Source organism: Geotrypetes seraphini, chromosome 6 (assembly GCF_902459505.1).
Source record: "Geotrypetes seraphini chromosome 6, aGeoSer1.1, whole genome shotgun sequence".
Classification (NCBI taxonomy): Eukaryota; Metazoa; Chordata; class Amphibia; order Gymnophiona; family Dermophiidae; genus Geotrypetes; species Geotrypetes seraphini.
In genome coordinates, this window is record NC_047089.1 from 58847046 (window position 1) to 58863306 (window position 16261).

The window sequence follows — 16261 nt, forward strand, 5'->3', positions numbered from 1 at the left end:
CCCACAGGTTCAGGACTCATGTGCTTTTCTACTGGAAAGATTATCTGCATACCCAGCTGCTCATGACAGCTAATCTTCCATTAGAGGGTTTCCCATTTTGTACTGAAGATATATGTTTAGTCCCAGACAGCTGCTAGGCTAAACAGATAAGATATTTGCTTGTAATAGATCTCTTAAATCCATGTTTCACACAGTGACTTGTTGCATTTCTGCACCTGAACACAAAAATGGAAAGGACTTTTCCCTTTTATATCGTATACACTCTTCTGGAGCAGACATATCCCAGTAGGGACATGCCTATGGGTAGCAACACTCCTTTTTTTAAAAAAATCTTTTTTTTATTTGCAAAAAAAGACTCATCTGTTATAACGGTGACGGGATAATCACACGCCAGACACTAGCACGCCGACAATCGAGCGCTGACAATTCAGTGCAAGAAAGAAGTGTGCCGTGCAACCCCCCACATTATAGAGAATGGAACTTTTCCTGAAAAGTGTGTGTGGGGGGGTTTCCCCACTCACACTCCGCTTCGGAGCTCTCTAAAACTAAGTTTTCCCGCGGCGCGCTTCTTTCTTGCGCCGAATTGTCAGCGCGCGACTGACTATGAAACGTTATAACAGCAAACAATACAGAGCATCTTCAAATCACTTACTAAATTTTTAGCTTCAGAAACAAATCATTTTATGGAAGCATGGCTGGCACTCTTTTTTGCATTGGCATCCTGCCCCAAGTCCAATAGTTCCTCCTCTATCTCAAGACTCCCCCACTAAAGCTGGTGATAAAGGGTACCAAAATCCTAAATCCCAATCTGATATTTCTCCCTCCCCACCCACAGAAGGAAAGGAAGAGACGGGGAGAGATGACAGACTGGGATTTTGGTGCCCTTTATCACCAATGCCCTGGGCTAGTATCTCACCTGGTACCTAGGTGGAGCTGGCCCTATAGGGGAGTATGGCAGTTGGTTGCCCATGTGCTTGAGGGTGTCTGGGAGTGGATGAGTATATTAACCTACATCTGTACTTTCCCATAATCATAACCACTTTGCTGAATGACTAGGAATGTTGCCTCTTATCAGGTGGAACTGCATGCGTATTGGTTGGGCAGCCCTTTGATACGGCAAAGGTGAAGATGCAGACATTTCCCAACTTGTACAAAGGACTTACAGAGTGTGCAGTGAAGACCTACAAGCAAGTGGGATTTAAAGGCTTCTACAAGGGAACCAGCCCAGCCCTTTTGGCTAACATAGCAGAAAACTCTGTGCTGTTCATGAGCTATGGATTTTGCCAAAAAGCAGTCAGGAAAACTTTTGGACTAGACAAGCATGCAGTACTAAGGTGAGTTTGTCACAGTGGGGGGGGGGGTCTTTCACTAAAGATTAGCTCATGTTATCTGCAGCAAGGTCCTGTAAGGGACTAGGGCAAACTCCAACACATGCAAAGGTCTTAGAGCCTGACTTTCATCCCTCCCAATTACCTTTGACATTCAGTACCCAGAAGAAAGCATTCACACTACACCACACCACACTATGCACGGTCATTTATTTCTCTTTATTTTTGTTAGCTGGTACCCACACACGCAATAGTAGACGAGAGGTTGTATAAAATAGAAATGAACAGTAACATTCACTAAGATAGAACATACAAATCTTGCAGGAAAATTATTCACAAACAGATGAAGACAGAGGAGAGAGAGGATCTGTACTCCTGGCAGAGCAATATCCGCTTAACGTTCCTCTGGGAGGTGTTGCATTTCTAACACAGAATTCCTGTGTTGGGTGAGTGCAAGAGCCCCTACTTGCTAACACTTGGATTTCTATTTTTTTAAGTTTCTCAGTAGAGGAAAATGCATATTCATTAGCTCTTAACTCTTGCATGTGCATAGCCATGCCAGGTCTCATGTTGCTAACAGGACTTTTTTATTTGGAGGTCACAAATATATGAATGGGGAGAAGATCACATCTCCATGGCTATCCATGTCTCTTTATGGCACAAAGGGCCTTTTTAATTCGTTCCATGACCCCATCGTGTGATGTGCCTATCCGTTAGAGAAACGGAGAACAGAAAGAGCTCACGGTAAAAGAAAGGGGCCTAGATAGTTATTTATTGCAGTCTAAGGTTGTGAGAGACAGAGGAATTTAGGAGAGAGAAAATTGTTATTAACCAGAACAGAAGAGAATGAAATGCCTGTATTTGTATTAGGAATTTTCTTCATCTGGTCCATTCCCTCGAGATTAATAATCATATCTGGCCTGTGTGTGACTGGTTCTTCTTTGTGCTGAAAGAGTTAATATTACAGAGATGTATCGTAAGAAAAAATTAAAAGTACATTACTTCTCCCTACAGTCCATAAGAATAAAATGAGTCCTGCAGCAGATAACAAGCTAATCTTTAGTAAAAGGCACCCAATATGTTTTGATTTATTTAACTAATGTTTTCATAGTATGTTGGTACAGGTATTGCTAAGAAAACCATTATTCATTGTACGGCTTACATACTAGGACTGTACCAAATATTTGTATTTGATTCAGTTCCAAATAGCGCCCCAAATATGTTATGTGTTTTTAGCCTAATAGTGATTTAAAATCAAATATGAATAATCTGGGGCTCTACTGTGTTAACTCCTACTGAAATAAACACTTGATCTCTGATTTTATGTCGCATCTTTTATTATTTGTTATGTTAAAGCTCAATGCTAATTATTCATATTCAGCTAAATAATAAAATACGAGGGGGTGCTGAAAAGTTCTCAGCCCAATCAACTTCCTAAAATTCTGAGCATTATTTTGCCACAGTAGCTGAAAAGAGTGTTATTTTATTTTGCAAAGTGCCAATTTGCGGAATCGTAATGCTATGTTTTCACAATGTTGTTTCAGATCATTGATTGAACCATGTCAACAAAAAGTGTGGAATTTTCAAGTGTGGAACTCCAAGCCGTCATGAAGTTCCTATTCCTGCAGCAGAAAATTCCAAAGGAATTCCATGAATGTATGATGCAGACATTGAGTGCCCATCATACTCCATAGTGAAGAAGTGGTATGCAAACTTTCAGCATGGAGATTTTGAGACTGAAGATGCAGCAAGGTCTGGGAGGCCTCAAACGATGTCAACTTCTGAAATTGTTGACCATGTCCATGACCTGATTTTGGCAGATCTGCAAATATTGGCTAAAACAATTGCTGAGACACTACAGATATCCAGGGAATATGTTGGGTGTATAATCTACGAGCAGCTGGGTATGCAGAAGCTGTCAGTCAAGTGGGTGCCCAAATGTTTGAATGCTGATGAGAAATGAGATTGAGTGAACACTTCCGAGTTGATTTTGCAGCATTTTCAGTGAGCTGGTGCCAACTTTGTGGAATGACTAGTTAACTGTTGATGAAACATGGTTATACCACTATGATCCTGAGACAAAACAACAGTCCATGCAATGGTGCCACTCAGGTTCTCCAAGGCCAAGGAAATTCAAGATGCAGAAGTCAGAAAGAAAGGTCATGGCCACAGTGTTTTGGGATCAGGAAGGTGTTGTAATGACTGACTATCTTCCAAGAGGTCAAGCAGTGAATGCAGAATACTACTGTAACTTGCTTTGCTGATTAAAGGAGTACTTCTGGTGGAATTCTACACAAACCTTCTACTCAACCCCTGTCCCTTCTCCCCCTTGCAGGTCTGGCCTCTCTCCCTCTGGCCTCTCTTCATCCATACGGTCTGACTTACCTGCAGGCCTCCCAAGACTTCTTAGGAAATTAAAACTCCTTCTGAAAATCATCCGGTTCTTCATTATCACTAAAATTGGGAAGACAGAACTTTCCTTTTGACAATGATCCTTGTTCATATGATTAGGATGGTTTTATTCCTGGCTAACATTAATTCCACATATTCACTTCTCAAGCTTCTTGTGTCAGGGGTGTAGCCAACAACCTTTTTTTGGGGGGGGGTCCAGACATTGACCTGGGGGGACCACCCATTCCTCTCTGCTTTCTCCCCCTCTTTCCCCATACCCCCAATTTACTTTTGCTGGTGGGGACATCCAAGCCCTGGCAGCCGAAGAACTCGGTGCAGAGAGGTTGCTGATACTCCTCGCACATACTCAGTTTGCGCACTGGAAAGCATGCCAGAATTGGCAGCCAGAAAGCACGCTGCTGACCTCCTCATACCTGTGAAGGTTTGAGCTGCAGAGCTCTTCAGCTGATGGGGCTTGGGCATCCATATCAACTATTCAGGGTACTGCAGTTGGTAGGGGGCATGTCCCCAAGGCGCCTCCTTAAGGTACCTCCTCCTCACGTGTCTTATATTAACTATAAGAATGGCATTCCTATCTATGGCTCTCTGGGATGATGCTGGGAACTGCCTCAACAGTTTATCAGAGGGGTTTTACAGTTACCGTGCATTTAATTTATACAATTAATATATAGTAACAGTAAAGTCTTACTGCACTGTAGTAAATGGGCCTCTGAGTATATGTTATGTGATGGGTTTGGAGGGTTTGTATTTTCTTGATAATTTATTTCTGTTAGATATCCGAGATCCATGATGGACCTTCAGTTAGACCCTCTTTTTTAATTTAATTTTGTTTTGTTTTCCTCTTGTTTCAGTGATCTGCAGAATGCCATTGCTGGCTCATTTGCTGCTGCATTTGCTTCCTTAGCCCTCTGTCCCACAGAACTGGTGAAATGTCGTCTTCAAGCTATGCATGAAATGCAGTTGTCTGGGAAGATTACAAAAGGGCATAAGTAAGTACAATTGACTTTCTTTTCAGTGTTTTTCTATTTAAAACTTTTTAAAACCCAGTGGTAATTCTAATAACAGGTTCTGGTGAAAACCAAATCCATTGGTTTCTAAAACTCCTTTTGATGTTTGGTCCAATATTGGTGACATGTTTTTTTGTTGTTGTATTTACTCTCTTCCCCCACCCTCCAATAGGTAGAGATTAGTAGAAAATCTGGTGAGCCACATGTTCTGTGGATTGGCTAATTGTTATAGCCCTCCCTGCCAGATGGTTAATTCCTAGTTTTGGCACTCTCCTGGCCATCCCTTCTCCCATTTTGAATGCACCAGTGGAATATTTCTCTCTCTCTCTCTCTCTGGGGCAATCTCCACTTAACCTTAGACTCTCCATGTGAGAGTGGAAGCTGATTGCTTCAGAAAGCTAACAGCACTGTGTTCCTGGATCCTTTTTTGAGCCACCTTTTAAATAGGTTTTTTGACCTATTTTAGGGCTAGATTCACTAACCCCCGATTCCATCTCTGATCCGTTCCCGATTGCATGCAGACCGACGAAATGGGGAGGATCGTTAACATGCCCCCTACCCACAGCCAGGATGACACACCTATCTACTAGAAAATATATTAGCAAGATAAGAACCTAATCTCTTTTTTGTCATGTTAGTTCGCTATCAGCATTTAGAAAGTATGTAAAGACATTTTATATCAAGAAGCCTTTTTATAGTATGTGATGAGTTTCTGTGTTTTACTGTATTATGTTTCTTAGGAATTGTGTATGTTTTCATGCAGTGGATTAGTAAGGGGGGGACGGACCACCCCAGCGCCATCTCAGTGGAGGCACCGGCACCTCTCTGCCCTCCTATGTCACGCTCACGCCTTCACATCCCTGCCCGTCCCCCCCCCCCCCGGTACCTCCTTAAAATCTTCGCCAGCGTGAGCAACTACTCTAGTCTGATGCTCGCACAGGCCTGAGGTTTATACATCCGCGTCTTCTCCAAAAAAAGGGGCTTAACTCGGTTTATAGATCGAGTGCAATTGAGTGAAACCACTTCCGAGTCGCAGGGCCGGGAAGTGACGTCTAAGGGAAAGCCAGCATGAGCAGCAGGCGGAGAAGCTGTTTGCGCTGAAGAAGATTTAGAGGTACAGGGGTGGTTAGGGATAGTGTGAGTGTGTTGCGAAAGGAGCCGGGGGGGGGGCGCCTCCCACCCTCGCTACGCCACTGTTTTCATGTAACCCACACAGGTTTGGGGATATGCAGGATATAAAACGTTTAAATAAAAATAAATCTTCTGTGCCCTGCTGCTTTGTGGTGACTGATATCTTCTATCAATCTGCTTTAATTCTGGATTTTGTGGCTTGTCTGCCATGCAGTTTTATGTTGCCCTTTAATTTTACTTGTTTCTTAACTTCATAATTTGAGACCATTTTGTTAAAAAAAAAATTCTCTAAATATTATCAGAGCAATTCTATAAGCTCACTAGAGCTACATGACACTTATATGCATCAAAAACAGTGGCAGAATTCAAAAAAGCGTGGGATAAACACAGAGGATCTCTAATTAGAAAATGAATAGTAAAAATTAAAGAACTAAGGCTGGTACTGGATAGACTTGCACAGTCTGTGTCCCATATTTGGTGATTCGGTGTAGGATGGGCTGGGGAGGGCATCAATGGGAACTCCACTAACTTGGAACATGAGGACATTACTGGCCAGACTTTGTGGTAGGTATCCTGCAAACAACGGGATGGCTGGAGTGAGCTTGGACGGCAACGCCAGCAGTTGAACCTAGGACCGTACTGGGTGGACTTTACAGTCTATGGCCCAGAAATATCAAAGAAAAGAGACAAGTTACTTTAATCCATGTATTTTTAATGAGTATAACTAATGGGCAGACTGGATGGACCATTCAGGTCTTTATCTGCCGTCATTTACTATGATTTTCTCACTTTGAACCACTTTTGAGAAATATTTTGATTAAATTGTAATTTGTATTTTTCTGAGAAACACTTGATATTTGTGTTCTAATTCGCTGTATGTACAGCTTTTCTCTTATTGTAAACCGCCTTGAACTGATGGTTTGGCGGTATACAAGAATAAAATTATTATTATTATTATACTATGTAAAAATGCCTTTTAATAGGTGTTTTGGCTCCTGTGTACTAGGAACTATTCTTTAAAATAATAATAATAGTTTATTTTTATATACCACCAAACCATCAGATCATGGCGGTTCACAACAATAATGCACTGGGCATTGGAAGTACTAAATTATACAGCAATGTTAAAAAAGGAAATAATCCAAATCTAGCTACCATGCGGCAACAGTCCCCAAAGCCCTTTATATCTTTATGGGCTTCGGGGCCATTACCGCGCTGCAGTCGCTAGCGCGTCTTTGTAAAACAGGCCCTAAGTAATACAACACTAGGCACTTATAACATCCTAACTTTTATACAGGTTGAAAGTACAAATTTATCAATAATCGATAAAAAAAACAACTGAATTAATAAAATTTTAAATCAATTTTGTGTTTTCATATTTTTTGAATGAATAAGTTTTAAAGTCTTTCCGAAATTGATAATAGGAAAGGGATGGGGAGATAAAAACATTCAAACATGAACTCATTACTCCAGCCTGAAATGCCAAGGTCCTGTCTAAAAAATTTATAACGGCATGCTTTTAATGACGGAAGAGAGAACCAACCTGGTCTTCGAATGTTTTTTTAATAGTATAAAATCTAAAGTGGGAATAAAAGATAAGATGGTGCTAGACCAAATAAAATCTTAAAACAGATACAGCCGAATTTAAATAACACTCTGGCCTCAAATGGCAACCAATGAAGCTTTTGGTAATATAAGCTAATATAATCATGTTTTTTAAGGTTAAAGATCAGATGAATTGCTGTGTTTTGTATTAATTTCAATTGACTAATTGGGGGGTGTTTTTTTTTTTGTTTTTTTTAATAAGAACCCAAGTAGATGATATGATAGTGCGAAAGTGTGCAAATCCAACGTGAGTGTATACATGGGAAGGCTGTAGGAAGACCATGTGTGTAACTTAGAATATTGTCAGTTGCTCACGTCGCTTGGTGCGCTTAAATATGACTGTTTACCTCTGCCATTCATATAGTTTAAGGGATCACACCCGAATTTTGTGCCAATGTGGGTTTCTGCTAGTATTCTGTAACGAGTTAGACATGCCTAAGTGCCGTGACAGAATTGATGCTATGCACACCCCATTATAGCTTCAAAATCTGAGGCACCAAGTTATAGAATTGCCTCAATTGTGTTTGTGTATGGAGCAAGCAGTGCAGCAACATTAGAAAACAATAGTAATGTTGATGGAATTGATTGCCCTGGAGAGCTGGATCCAATGACAGGCTCTGAAACCCTGATACAATCCTGGACTCTTATCCAACACTCTTGCACTGCTTGGAGAGGGCTCTTTAAAGTGCTGCGCTTCTTGCACAAGTGCATTTTGACAGCTATGCTAATACCTTTCTCTTCTCTTAGTACAGTCTGGGCTGTAGTGAAGAGCATTCTCCAGAACGAAGGCCCATTGGGGTTCTACCAGGGACTCTCGAGCACTTTGCTCAGGGAAGTGCCTGGCTACTTCTTCTTTTTTGGTGGATATGAGTTGGGTCGCTCATTTTTCACTTCGGGTGGGAAATCAAAAGATGAACTAGGTAAGTAAATGCTAGGCTATTAATGTGCCTAGGGTTCATTTTCACATCTTTGCTGTTGATCTTCAGCTTTTTAACTTCTCATTTTTGGATCAGATCACAATAATGGTTATTCCAATTAGCACCTGTAGCAAGTTTCTGACTAGTCACGGCCCTAAAGTGAGAATAAGCGCACGTAAATCGGGAGCCCTCTGGGTTCATAAGGGAGATGGGTCATCATGCTTCAAGATACTGCTGTTGGTGTGAATCAGGACAAAGCTCTTTATTTGTTTTGATGCTAGACTGTTTTGGGATTAGCAGATTTCCCTAGTAGTGAAGTCATGCTTTTACTGTTGGGCTACATTAAACAAGTAGAATGGTCAAATGTTATACTATGTGATGTTTCTTATTCAATAATAAAAGTAAAACAAAAATCATGTGACTAAAATTTGACAAATTGTTTATCGCATGATGTTTTAATTACTACACAATTATGTATGTTTTAATTATCTGCCAAGAATTGCAGTCCTTGAGGAATATAAACTTTTTGTTAAATAAAATACAATAAATTCTTGTAAAGTGATATTCAAAGAAAGATGGCATCTTAAAGGTATTCAATCTTCTACATTAGTGCTTCTCATCTCTAGTCAGTTTTGCATATTCATTGTTAATTGCATACAATGGGTCTCTAACACACTATGCATATGAATGAGATAAATCTTGAAAACTAGAGTGGTAGGATTACCATATGGCTCTAGAAAAAGGAGGACGAATTGAGACTTCTGAGTTTTACTTCCATTGAAAGTAATGGAAGTAAGTAGGACAGATTGAGACATCTGGGTTTTACTTCCATTGAAAGCAATGGAATAAAACCCAGATACCTCAATTCATCCTCCTTTTTCTGGAGCCATATGGTAACCAAAGGTTAGATGTGCCTTCAGGGGAGGGCTGGAAGGTACTTTTTCACCTTCACAAATCTCTCAAAGCTTCCTTTCTAATCCCCCTTTCAGGTGTCCTTCCCTTGATTGTAAGTGGTGGGTTTGGAGGCATCTCGCTGTGGCTTGTCGTTTTCCCAGTGGACTGTGTGAAATCTAGAATCCAAGTTCTTTCCATGACTGGAAAGCAGGCTGGCTTTCTAGGAACATTAGTGAGCATTGTGCGAAATGAAGGTAAGAGACAGCAAGCTTTTCTATCAAGCAGCAGCAGTTCTGCTAGTCTCTTTTACAGCTGTGGTTGCAGGCCCTGAAGACACACACAGCAGGTTTGGAGACCTGAAGTTGCTCCAGCTTCAATGAAAGGCTTTTTAGCAGGATTTAGAACAGGGGTGTCCAACCTTAGCCCTTGCTTAGATAGGTTTTCAGGATTCCCCCAATGAATATACATGAGATCTATTTGCATAATGTGGTGGTAGTGCATGCAAATAGATTTCATAAATACCTCTTATTCCAAGTGATAAATATCCGTTGTGATATAAGATTCAACCACTCTTAATAGCTATAAATTTCATATCTTTACTGAAGCTTGACACATTGTAAATGAATGGTCGGGTGGTTAAATACGCGAAACATGTCAGATCTGAGTTTCCCCGATCATGAAAAACTGAGATAAGTCATAAACCTTTAGTACAGGGGTGTCCAACCTTTTGGCTTCCCTGGGCCGCATTGACTGAAAAAAATGTTTCCGGGGCCACACAAACGCACAGACAGAAGAGGGAGCAGGCAAGATGGTAAACACCCAGGGGCAGCAGAGGAAAACACTGTATTGCCCTTGACCAGGGCTGCACAAAATACTTCACGGGGCCGCATGCGGCCCTGGGGCCTCAGGTTGGACACCCCTGCTTTAGTACATATGTAAAAGCATTTGACTAGTAGCACTTTAAGGCACTTTTTAAGCACTTTGAAACTATTGCACTTTAAATATTGAAATCTGATTAGGATAAAAAAGTGGGCCAGTGAGGAGATAACACGTCAAGCTTATCACTATGATAAACATTTGAGCATTGAGTGGTGTTTCTGAGGTCCGAAGCATCAGTAAAGTTATAAAATTTATAGCAAGTAAGAGTGGTTGAATCACTGGATATTTATCACTTGGAATAAAAGGTAATTAAGAGCTAAATGCGATTCCAAGTTAGCGTACTAGTGAAGAAATAACCATCTTAGTGGGACTCTGGAAATAGATTTCATGCATATTCTTTGGGGGAAATCCTGAAAACACAACCGAGGTTGGACACACCTGATCTAGAATGTTCACTCTACCTATAAGGAGTGGTTCATTAATGCCAGTATTTATAACTATATTGAAACCCCCCCCCCAGTATTGAAATAACTGTCTGTTTATCTGTGCATCCAATTTAAACTTTGGGTTATTTATTTAAAACCCATAATGACTATCAGCTGGTGCATCTTTTGTGATCAGTGGACAATTTGAGACTTTGCTAAGCTACAACATTTTAGTAGAAATCTAATTTTAAGAGGAAAAAAAAGTTGAAGGGCCTGGGTTTGATGCCAGTGTTCCTAAAGCAGGAGAAAGGTAATGACTTTTCAAATGAAAACTTGACTCTTTAATTAGTACCTGGAGGCCTTACAATATAAAGGGCTCCTTTACTAAAAGTGCTTAATGCCTTTTACACTGCATTGAGAAGGAGCATTCTAAATATTTTGTATTGCAGATTGTGCATTTACATTTAGATTAACTCATGCAACCTGCTACAAGTTACCAGGACCTATTTAGGAGGTGCTAAGTGTGCCCATGTAAATAGTGCATTAGCCAGTTTGGGCATGGTAGGATAATGTGCTAGCTAGCTAACAGTTCCACATCCATGCTCTGCTCATGTCACACCCCTGAATGAAAAATTTTAAAACTGAGTAATGGGTAGTTTAATGTGTGGAAACAGCAGGGATAGACTACCACAAAGCCCCTTATCACGGGGTTAATGTGCGGAAACAGCAGGGGTAGACTACCACAAAGCCCATTATCGCGGGGTTAATGTGCAAAAACGTGACTGCGTTGAGTTTAACCAACTGTAAAAAAAATTTTTTTTTTTAAAAAAAAGGGCCCTTAAGTTTGTACCTGAAGCAACGGAAAGGTAAGTGACTTCCCCAAAGTTACAAGGAGCCACAGTGAGATTCGAATCGAGTTCCTCTGGTTCTTGGCCCACTGTTCACCCAAGCCTTTAATACATAATTGGCTATACATTCACTCAGCACCAGGACTAGCTGGCTACACACACTGAAATGAAATCAGTTCCTTATATCTTGTTTAACTGTATAAACAACTTGCCTTGAGTTGAGCCTCCCATTTATTTATCCCAATGGACTCTGTACCATTCATCTTATCCCTATTTTATCCCTATTTAATATCTGTTCTTGGCTCTATGATGCTGTATTGTAGAAAAACATTAGTATCGTATCTATATTGTTTGAATTTTCTATAAGTATTATGCTGACACTGTATTTTATCTCGTTTGAATTTCAGTGCTGTTCAAAAAGTATCAGACCTTTATTCATAAACAATACTTGTTTTCAGATACAACAATCTTATACTAATCTCCTTCAAAGTAGTTCCCTTGGGCTGCCACACACTTCTTCCAACGGTTCTCCACTGTCGAAAGCAGCACTGGAATGCCTCTTTTGAGATTGCTCGCAACTGGTCCGTCGCATTCTGCATGATATCTTCTCTTGACTGAAATCTGGTCCCTTTCAGGGGCATTTTCAGCTTGGGGGAAAAGCTAGAAGTCACACAGAGCTATGTCAGGAGAGTAGGGAGCCTGAGGAATCAAGGGTGTGTTGTGTTTGGCCAGGAAACTCCGTATCTAATGTGAAGAATGGGCAGGTTCGTTAGCAGCTTTGACACGAACTTCACTGAAATTCTCCTGAAGCCCAAATCCTCAGTCAAAATGGAATGAACGGATCCAACGCTGATTCTCGCCTCGTCTGCAAGTTCTCTGATCATGATTCAATGATCCTGCATCGCCAGGGTCCTCGTGTGGTCAATGACGATCTCATTTCTGGATGTTGAGGGCCTACCAGAATGTGTTTCACTCTCCACTGATGTGCGGTCATCTCTGAAGCAGTTGTACCACTCCTTTTATCTGTGTGGTGCCCATTGCTTCGTCCCCGAAGGCCTGTTGAATCTTGCGGATCATTTCCACTTGGGAATCGCCAAGCTTTATACAAAATTTAATGCAGTAGCATTGTTCAACTTTTTCTGTCGTTTTGTTAAAAAAGAAAATCCAACGGTGCTCACTTACACTTCCTCACTCAACGGCGTTCTGCCTGCAACTGACAGCTTCTGTAGGCAGGAAAAAATTCAAGCATGCACATTAGGGTCGCCTACATACGTGCACCAAACCACGCCTCCCAAGCTTTATTTGTTTGCACAAGAAAAATTAAGATCTGATACTTTTTGAACAGCCCTCGTATTTTTTAAACTGTTTCATGGTAGTCCTATTAAGTTTAAATTTGCTGATTTTGAGTTTCCATCATTCATTGTATTATGCTTATTTGAACTTATTACTACTGTTATCAAAATTGTAAGTTTTATGTTGAATTGTACTTGCTGTACACTGCCTTGGGTGCATTTCTTCATAAAAGCGGTTAATTAATCCCAATAATAAATCAAAGAGAAAACGATTTGGACAAGAGGACAATTAAGCCCAGTAGAATTTTGGTCACACTACAGCTTAATTTCCAACTCTGACTTAGACCCAAATTTCATCCTAGAATGGAAAAATTTCAGCAATCAGGTTCTAAACAATATCACACCACTGAGACTACGCAAGAAAACACTTTGTCCATCAGACAGCTGGTATGATGCTGACCTATTAGCTTTAAAACGAGAAGTACGTAAATTGGAAAGAACATGGTGTAAATCAGGGATAGACAACGACAGACTCAACTGGCGACTAAAAGTTAAAAAGTATAAAAGAATGATTAAAGAAAAGCGTTGTAAACATTATTCCCAAATAATTAATTCTCCTTCGCTGAATAGCAAAGAACTTTTCAAAATAGTCAATTCTCTGTTCGATATTGATCTACATAAATGCTCCAACTCAGACCTCCCACTCTCTGCTGCAAACCTAGCCGACTACTTTGCCAGCAAAATTCATAATCTGAAATCGTCTCTCGTAGTTTCCAGCATAGAACCAATAATCAACCAACCTAGGAAAGGAAGGTTCAATAGCAGACATGACCTGGAATCATTTTGAAAACCCAGACTGGAACCTATTTCTCAAGCTCTACTCTAAATATGCAAAATCCAATTGCCTACTAGACAACTGCTCACCGTCTATCATGAAATCTGCCCCCTCCCCATTCAAAGCTGAACTCTTCAACTGGGTTTCTCTATGTTTGTCCACTGGCCACTTTCCGGTGGAACTCGGCCATATCCTTGTGTCTCCTATTATTAAAAACTCCAAGGAACCAATCTCTTCGGCTACCAACTACAGACCCATTACCAACATACCACTTTTCCAAAAACTTACGGAAGGTCTAGTTAATCATGATCTCATGAAATATCTAGAGAAGTTCAACATTCTACATGACTCCCAGTCTGGTTTTCGTACAAACCATAGCACAGAAACTGTCTTAGCTTCACTGACTAATTACCTCTTCCATTTGTTTTCACTGGGAAAAAACGCACTGGTACTTCAGTTTGACTTGAGCAGTGCCTTTGATCTGGTTGACCATGACATTTTGCTCAGATGCCTCGACTCCATTGGCATCACTGGACAGGTGTTAAACTGGTTTACAGGCTTCCTAAAAAACCGCACTTACCAGGTTCACTGTAACAGAACCTTCTCCCAATCCTGGTGTAATCCCTGCGGAGTTCCACAGGGCTCCCCTCTATCCCCCTCTCTATTCAACATCTACATGGCTTCATTGGGACAAATTTTATCTGACTTAAAATTGAAATCATATATATATGCAGATGACATCACAATTATTATTCCCATAATCGCTCTGACACAAGAGATGGAACAATTCACCTCATCCTTCCTCACTAAGATAGAACAGTGGACCACACAATTCAAATTAAAACTGAACCCAGAAAAAACCAAGATTTTCTTGACAAGTCCTACCTACAAGTTAACAAATACCTCTTTGAAATTAAACATGTTAAACTACCCAATTAACTCTACTATCAAAATCCTTGGAGTCATCCTAGACCGATGCCTGACTTTCGAAGACCATACTAATGGTCAGGTTAAAAAATGCTTTTGTACCCTTTGGAAACTTCGCACCATAAAACATTACTTCGACTTCCTCTCCTTTCAACTGCTGGTCCAATCACTAATCTTAAGCATCTTAGATTACTGGGATCCTTTAAGAAAACCATCAAACACTTGAGAATCGTACAGAATGCTGCCGTTCGCCTCATCTACGGTCTCAAAAAAATTGGATCATGTAAGCCTATATTACAGAAAACTGCACTGGCTGCCGATGGAGGCAAGGATCATCTTCAAGTTTGCTTGCCTCTGCTTCAAAACCTTAACAGGCTCATCCCCAATCTACCTGTCACACCATTTTGAATTTTCAGGCCTCACCTGTTTGCCTTCCCATCCTTAAAGGGCTGTATCTACAAGAGATTCCTTGGCTAGATATCTGTCATTCCAAGCAGGCAAATGGAATAAATGTCTAACCACTCTCATTTCAAAGGCACCCTCCTACCAAACCTTCAGGAAATCAATTAAAACCTATCTCTTTGATATATTCCTCTGACTCCTCCCTGCCTTGTATCCCTGATATGCTTCCGGATACACCTGACTTCTCTCGATTTGCTAAGCTAATCTGAATGTCTTGTATGTAACATCGCTGTCTGTGTACAGTCTCTTCCTCTGTAAACCACTCTGAACTGTTGTGGTACTGCGGTATTCAAAAATAAAGTTATTATTATTATTCAATAAACCATTAGGCTACTCAACCAATCACATATCTCTTTGTTTTTGAAGGGTTATTAGCTTTGTATTCTGGACTAAAGCCTACGTTGATCCGTGCATTCCCTGCCAATGGTGCTCTTTTTGTGGCCTATGAATACAGCCGGAAGCTGATGATGAAACAGTTCGACCATAACCCTTACTGAAGCTTTTCAACAGAATCCATCAAGTTCTTCAGACAGTTGTCTCAGGGTTTCATTAGTGCATTAGAAAAATAACAGGCTGTTTATAAGAGTATTTTTAACTTCACTTTTTTGTAAGATATAGGTGTTGTCTACTCAAATGGTGTGAACCGAGGGAGGTATGGTGTGTTTTCCCCCTCTGTATCCTGTCTTGTTTACTCTTCCCCCTACCCCCTCTCTGCAATGAAGTCAATTTTTAGGATGTTTTAATTTGTATTTTGAAAAAAATTGTGTTCTGTTCTCTTTACTCTGACTTCTCATCAACAAAGGCAAAATAAAACAAAAATAAAAGCAGGACAAGGGAGACAGCACAGAAGATGACCTAACTGGCTGCCATCTTATTGGAATATTCATTTCTATTTCTATCTCTACCTCTGTCTTTATATTTTTATCTTTACTTTTCATAAATTGTTTCTTCAGGTACTTTAGTTAGATTGTGAGCCTTTGAGACAGTTAGGGAATTTCCAAGTACCTATCTTATTTATTTTTATTTATTGTATCTTTTAATGCATCATTTTTGTAAACCGCTTAGAAACCTCACGGTTATTAGTGGTATATAAGAATTAAATTAAAATTAAATTAAAATAAGTGTTGTAAATTTGATAATTGTTTAATTTTGTGTCTTCAGCTTTCCTATATCCTTTTTATGTTCATTTTTTTTTTTCATCTGTTCTCTTTGCCTTTTTGTATGTGAATCTATATAAGATGGTTGAAAGTTGTATTCATCCTTTTGGAGGAGAGTGTGGTGTAGTGGTTTGAGCTACAG

The 16261-nt window shown here is 40.2% G+C and overlaps 1 protein-coding gene across 4 annotated transcripts in view; it reads left to right on the forward strand.

The window, feature by feature from the left end:
• The window catches only part of LOC117362843 (mitochondrial ornithine transporter 1-like), a 28699-nt gene extending 12835 nt beyond the window's left edge, over nt 1-15864 (forward strand). For all 4 annotated transcript variants that reach the window (XM_033949888.1, XM_033949889.1, XM_033949890.1 and 1 more), the window contains 5 exons: nt 1076-1334; nt 4592-4729; nt 8231-8403; nt 9390-9548; nt 15329-15864. In XM_033949888.1, the coding sequence (XP_033805779.1) occupies nt 1076-1334; nt 4592-4729; nt 8231-8403; nt 9390-9548; nt 15329-15459 (860 nt within the window). In that variant the 3' untranslated portion in view covers nt 15460-15864. The remainder of the gene's footprint in view (nt 1-1075; nt 1335-4591; nt 4730-8230; nt 8404-9389; nt 9549-15328) is intronic.
• The last annotated feature ends 397 nt before the right edge of the window (nt 15865-16261 follow it).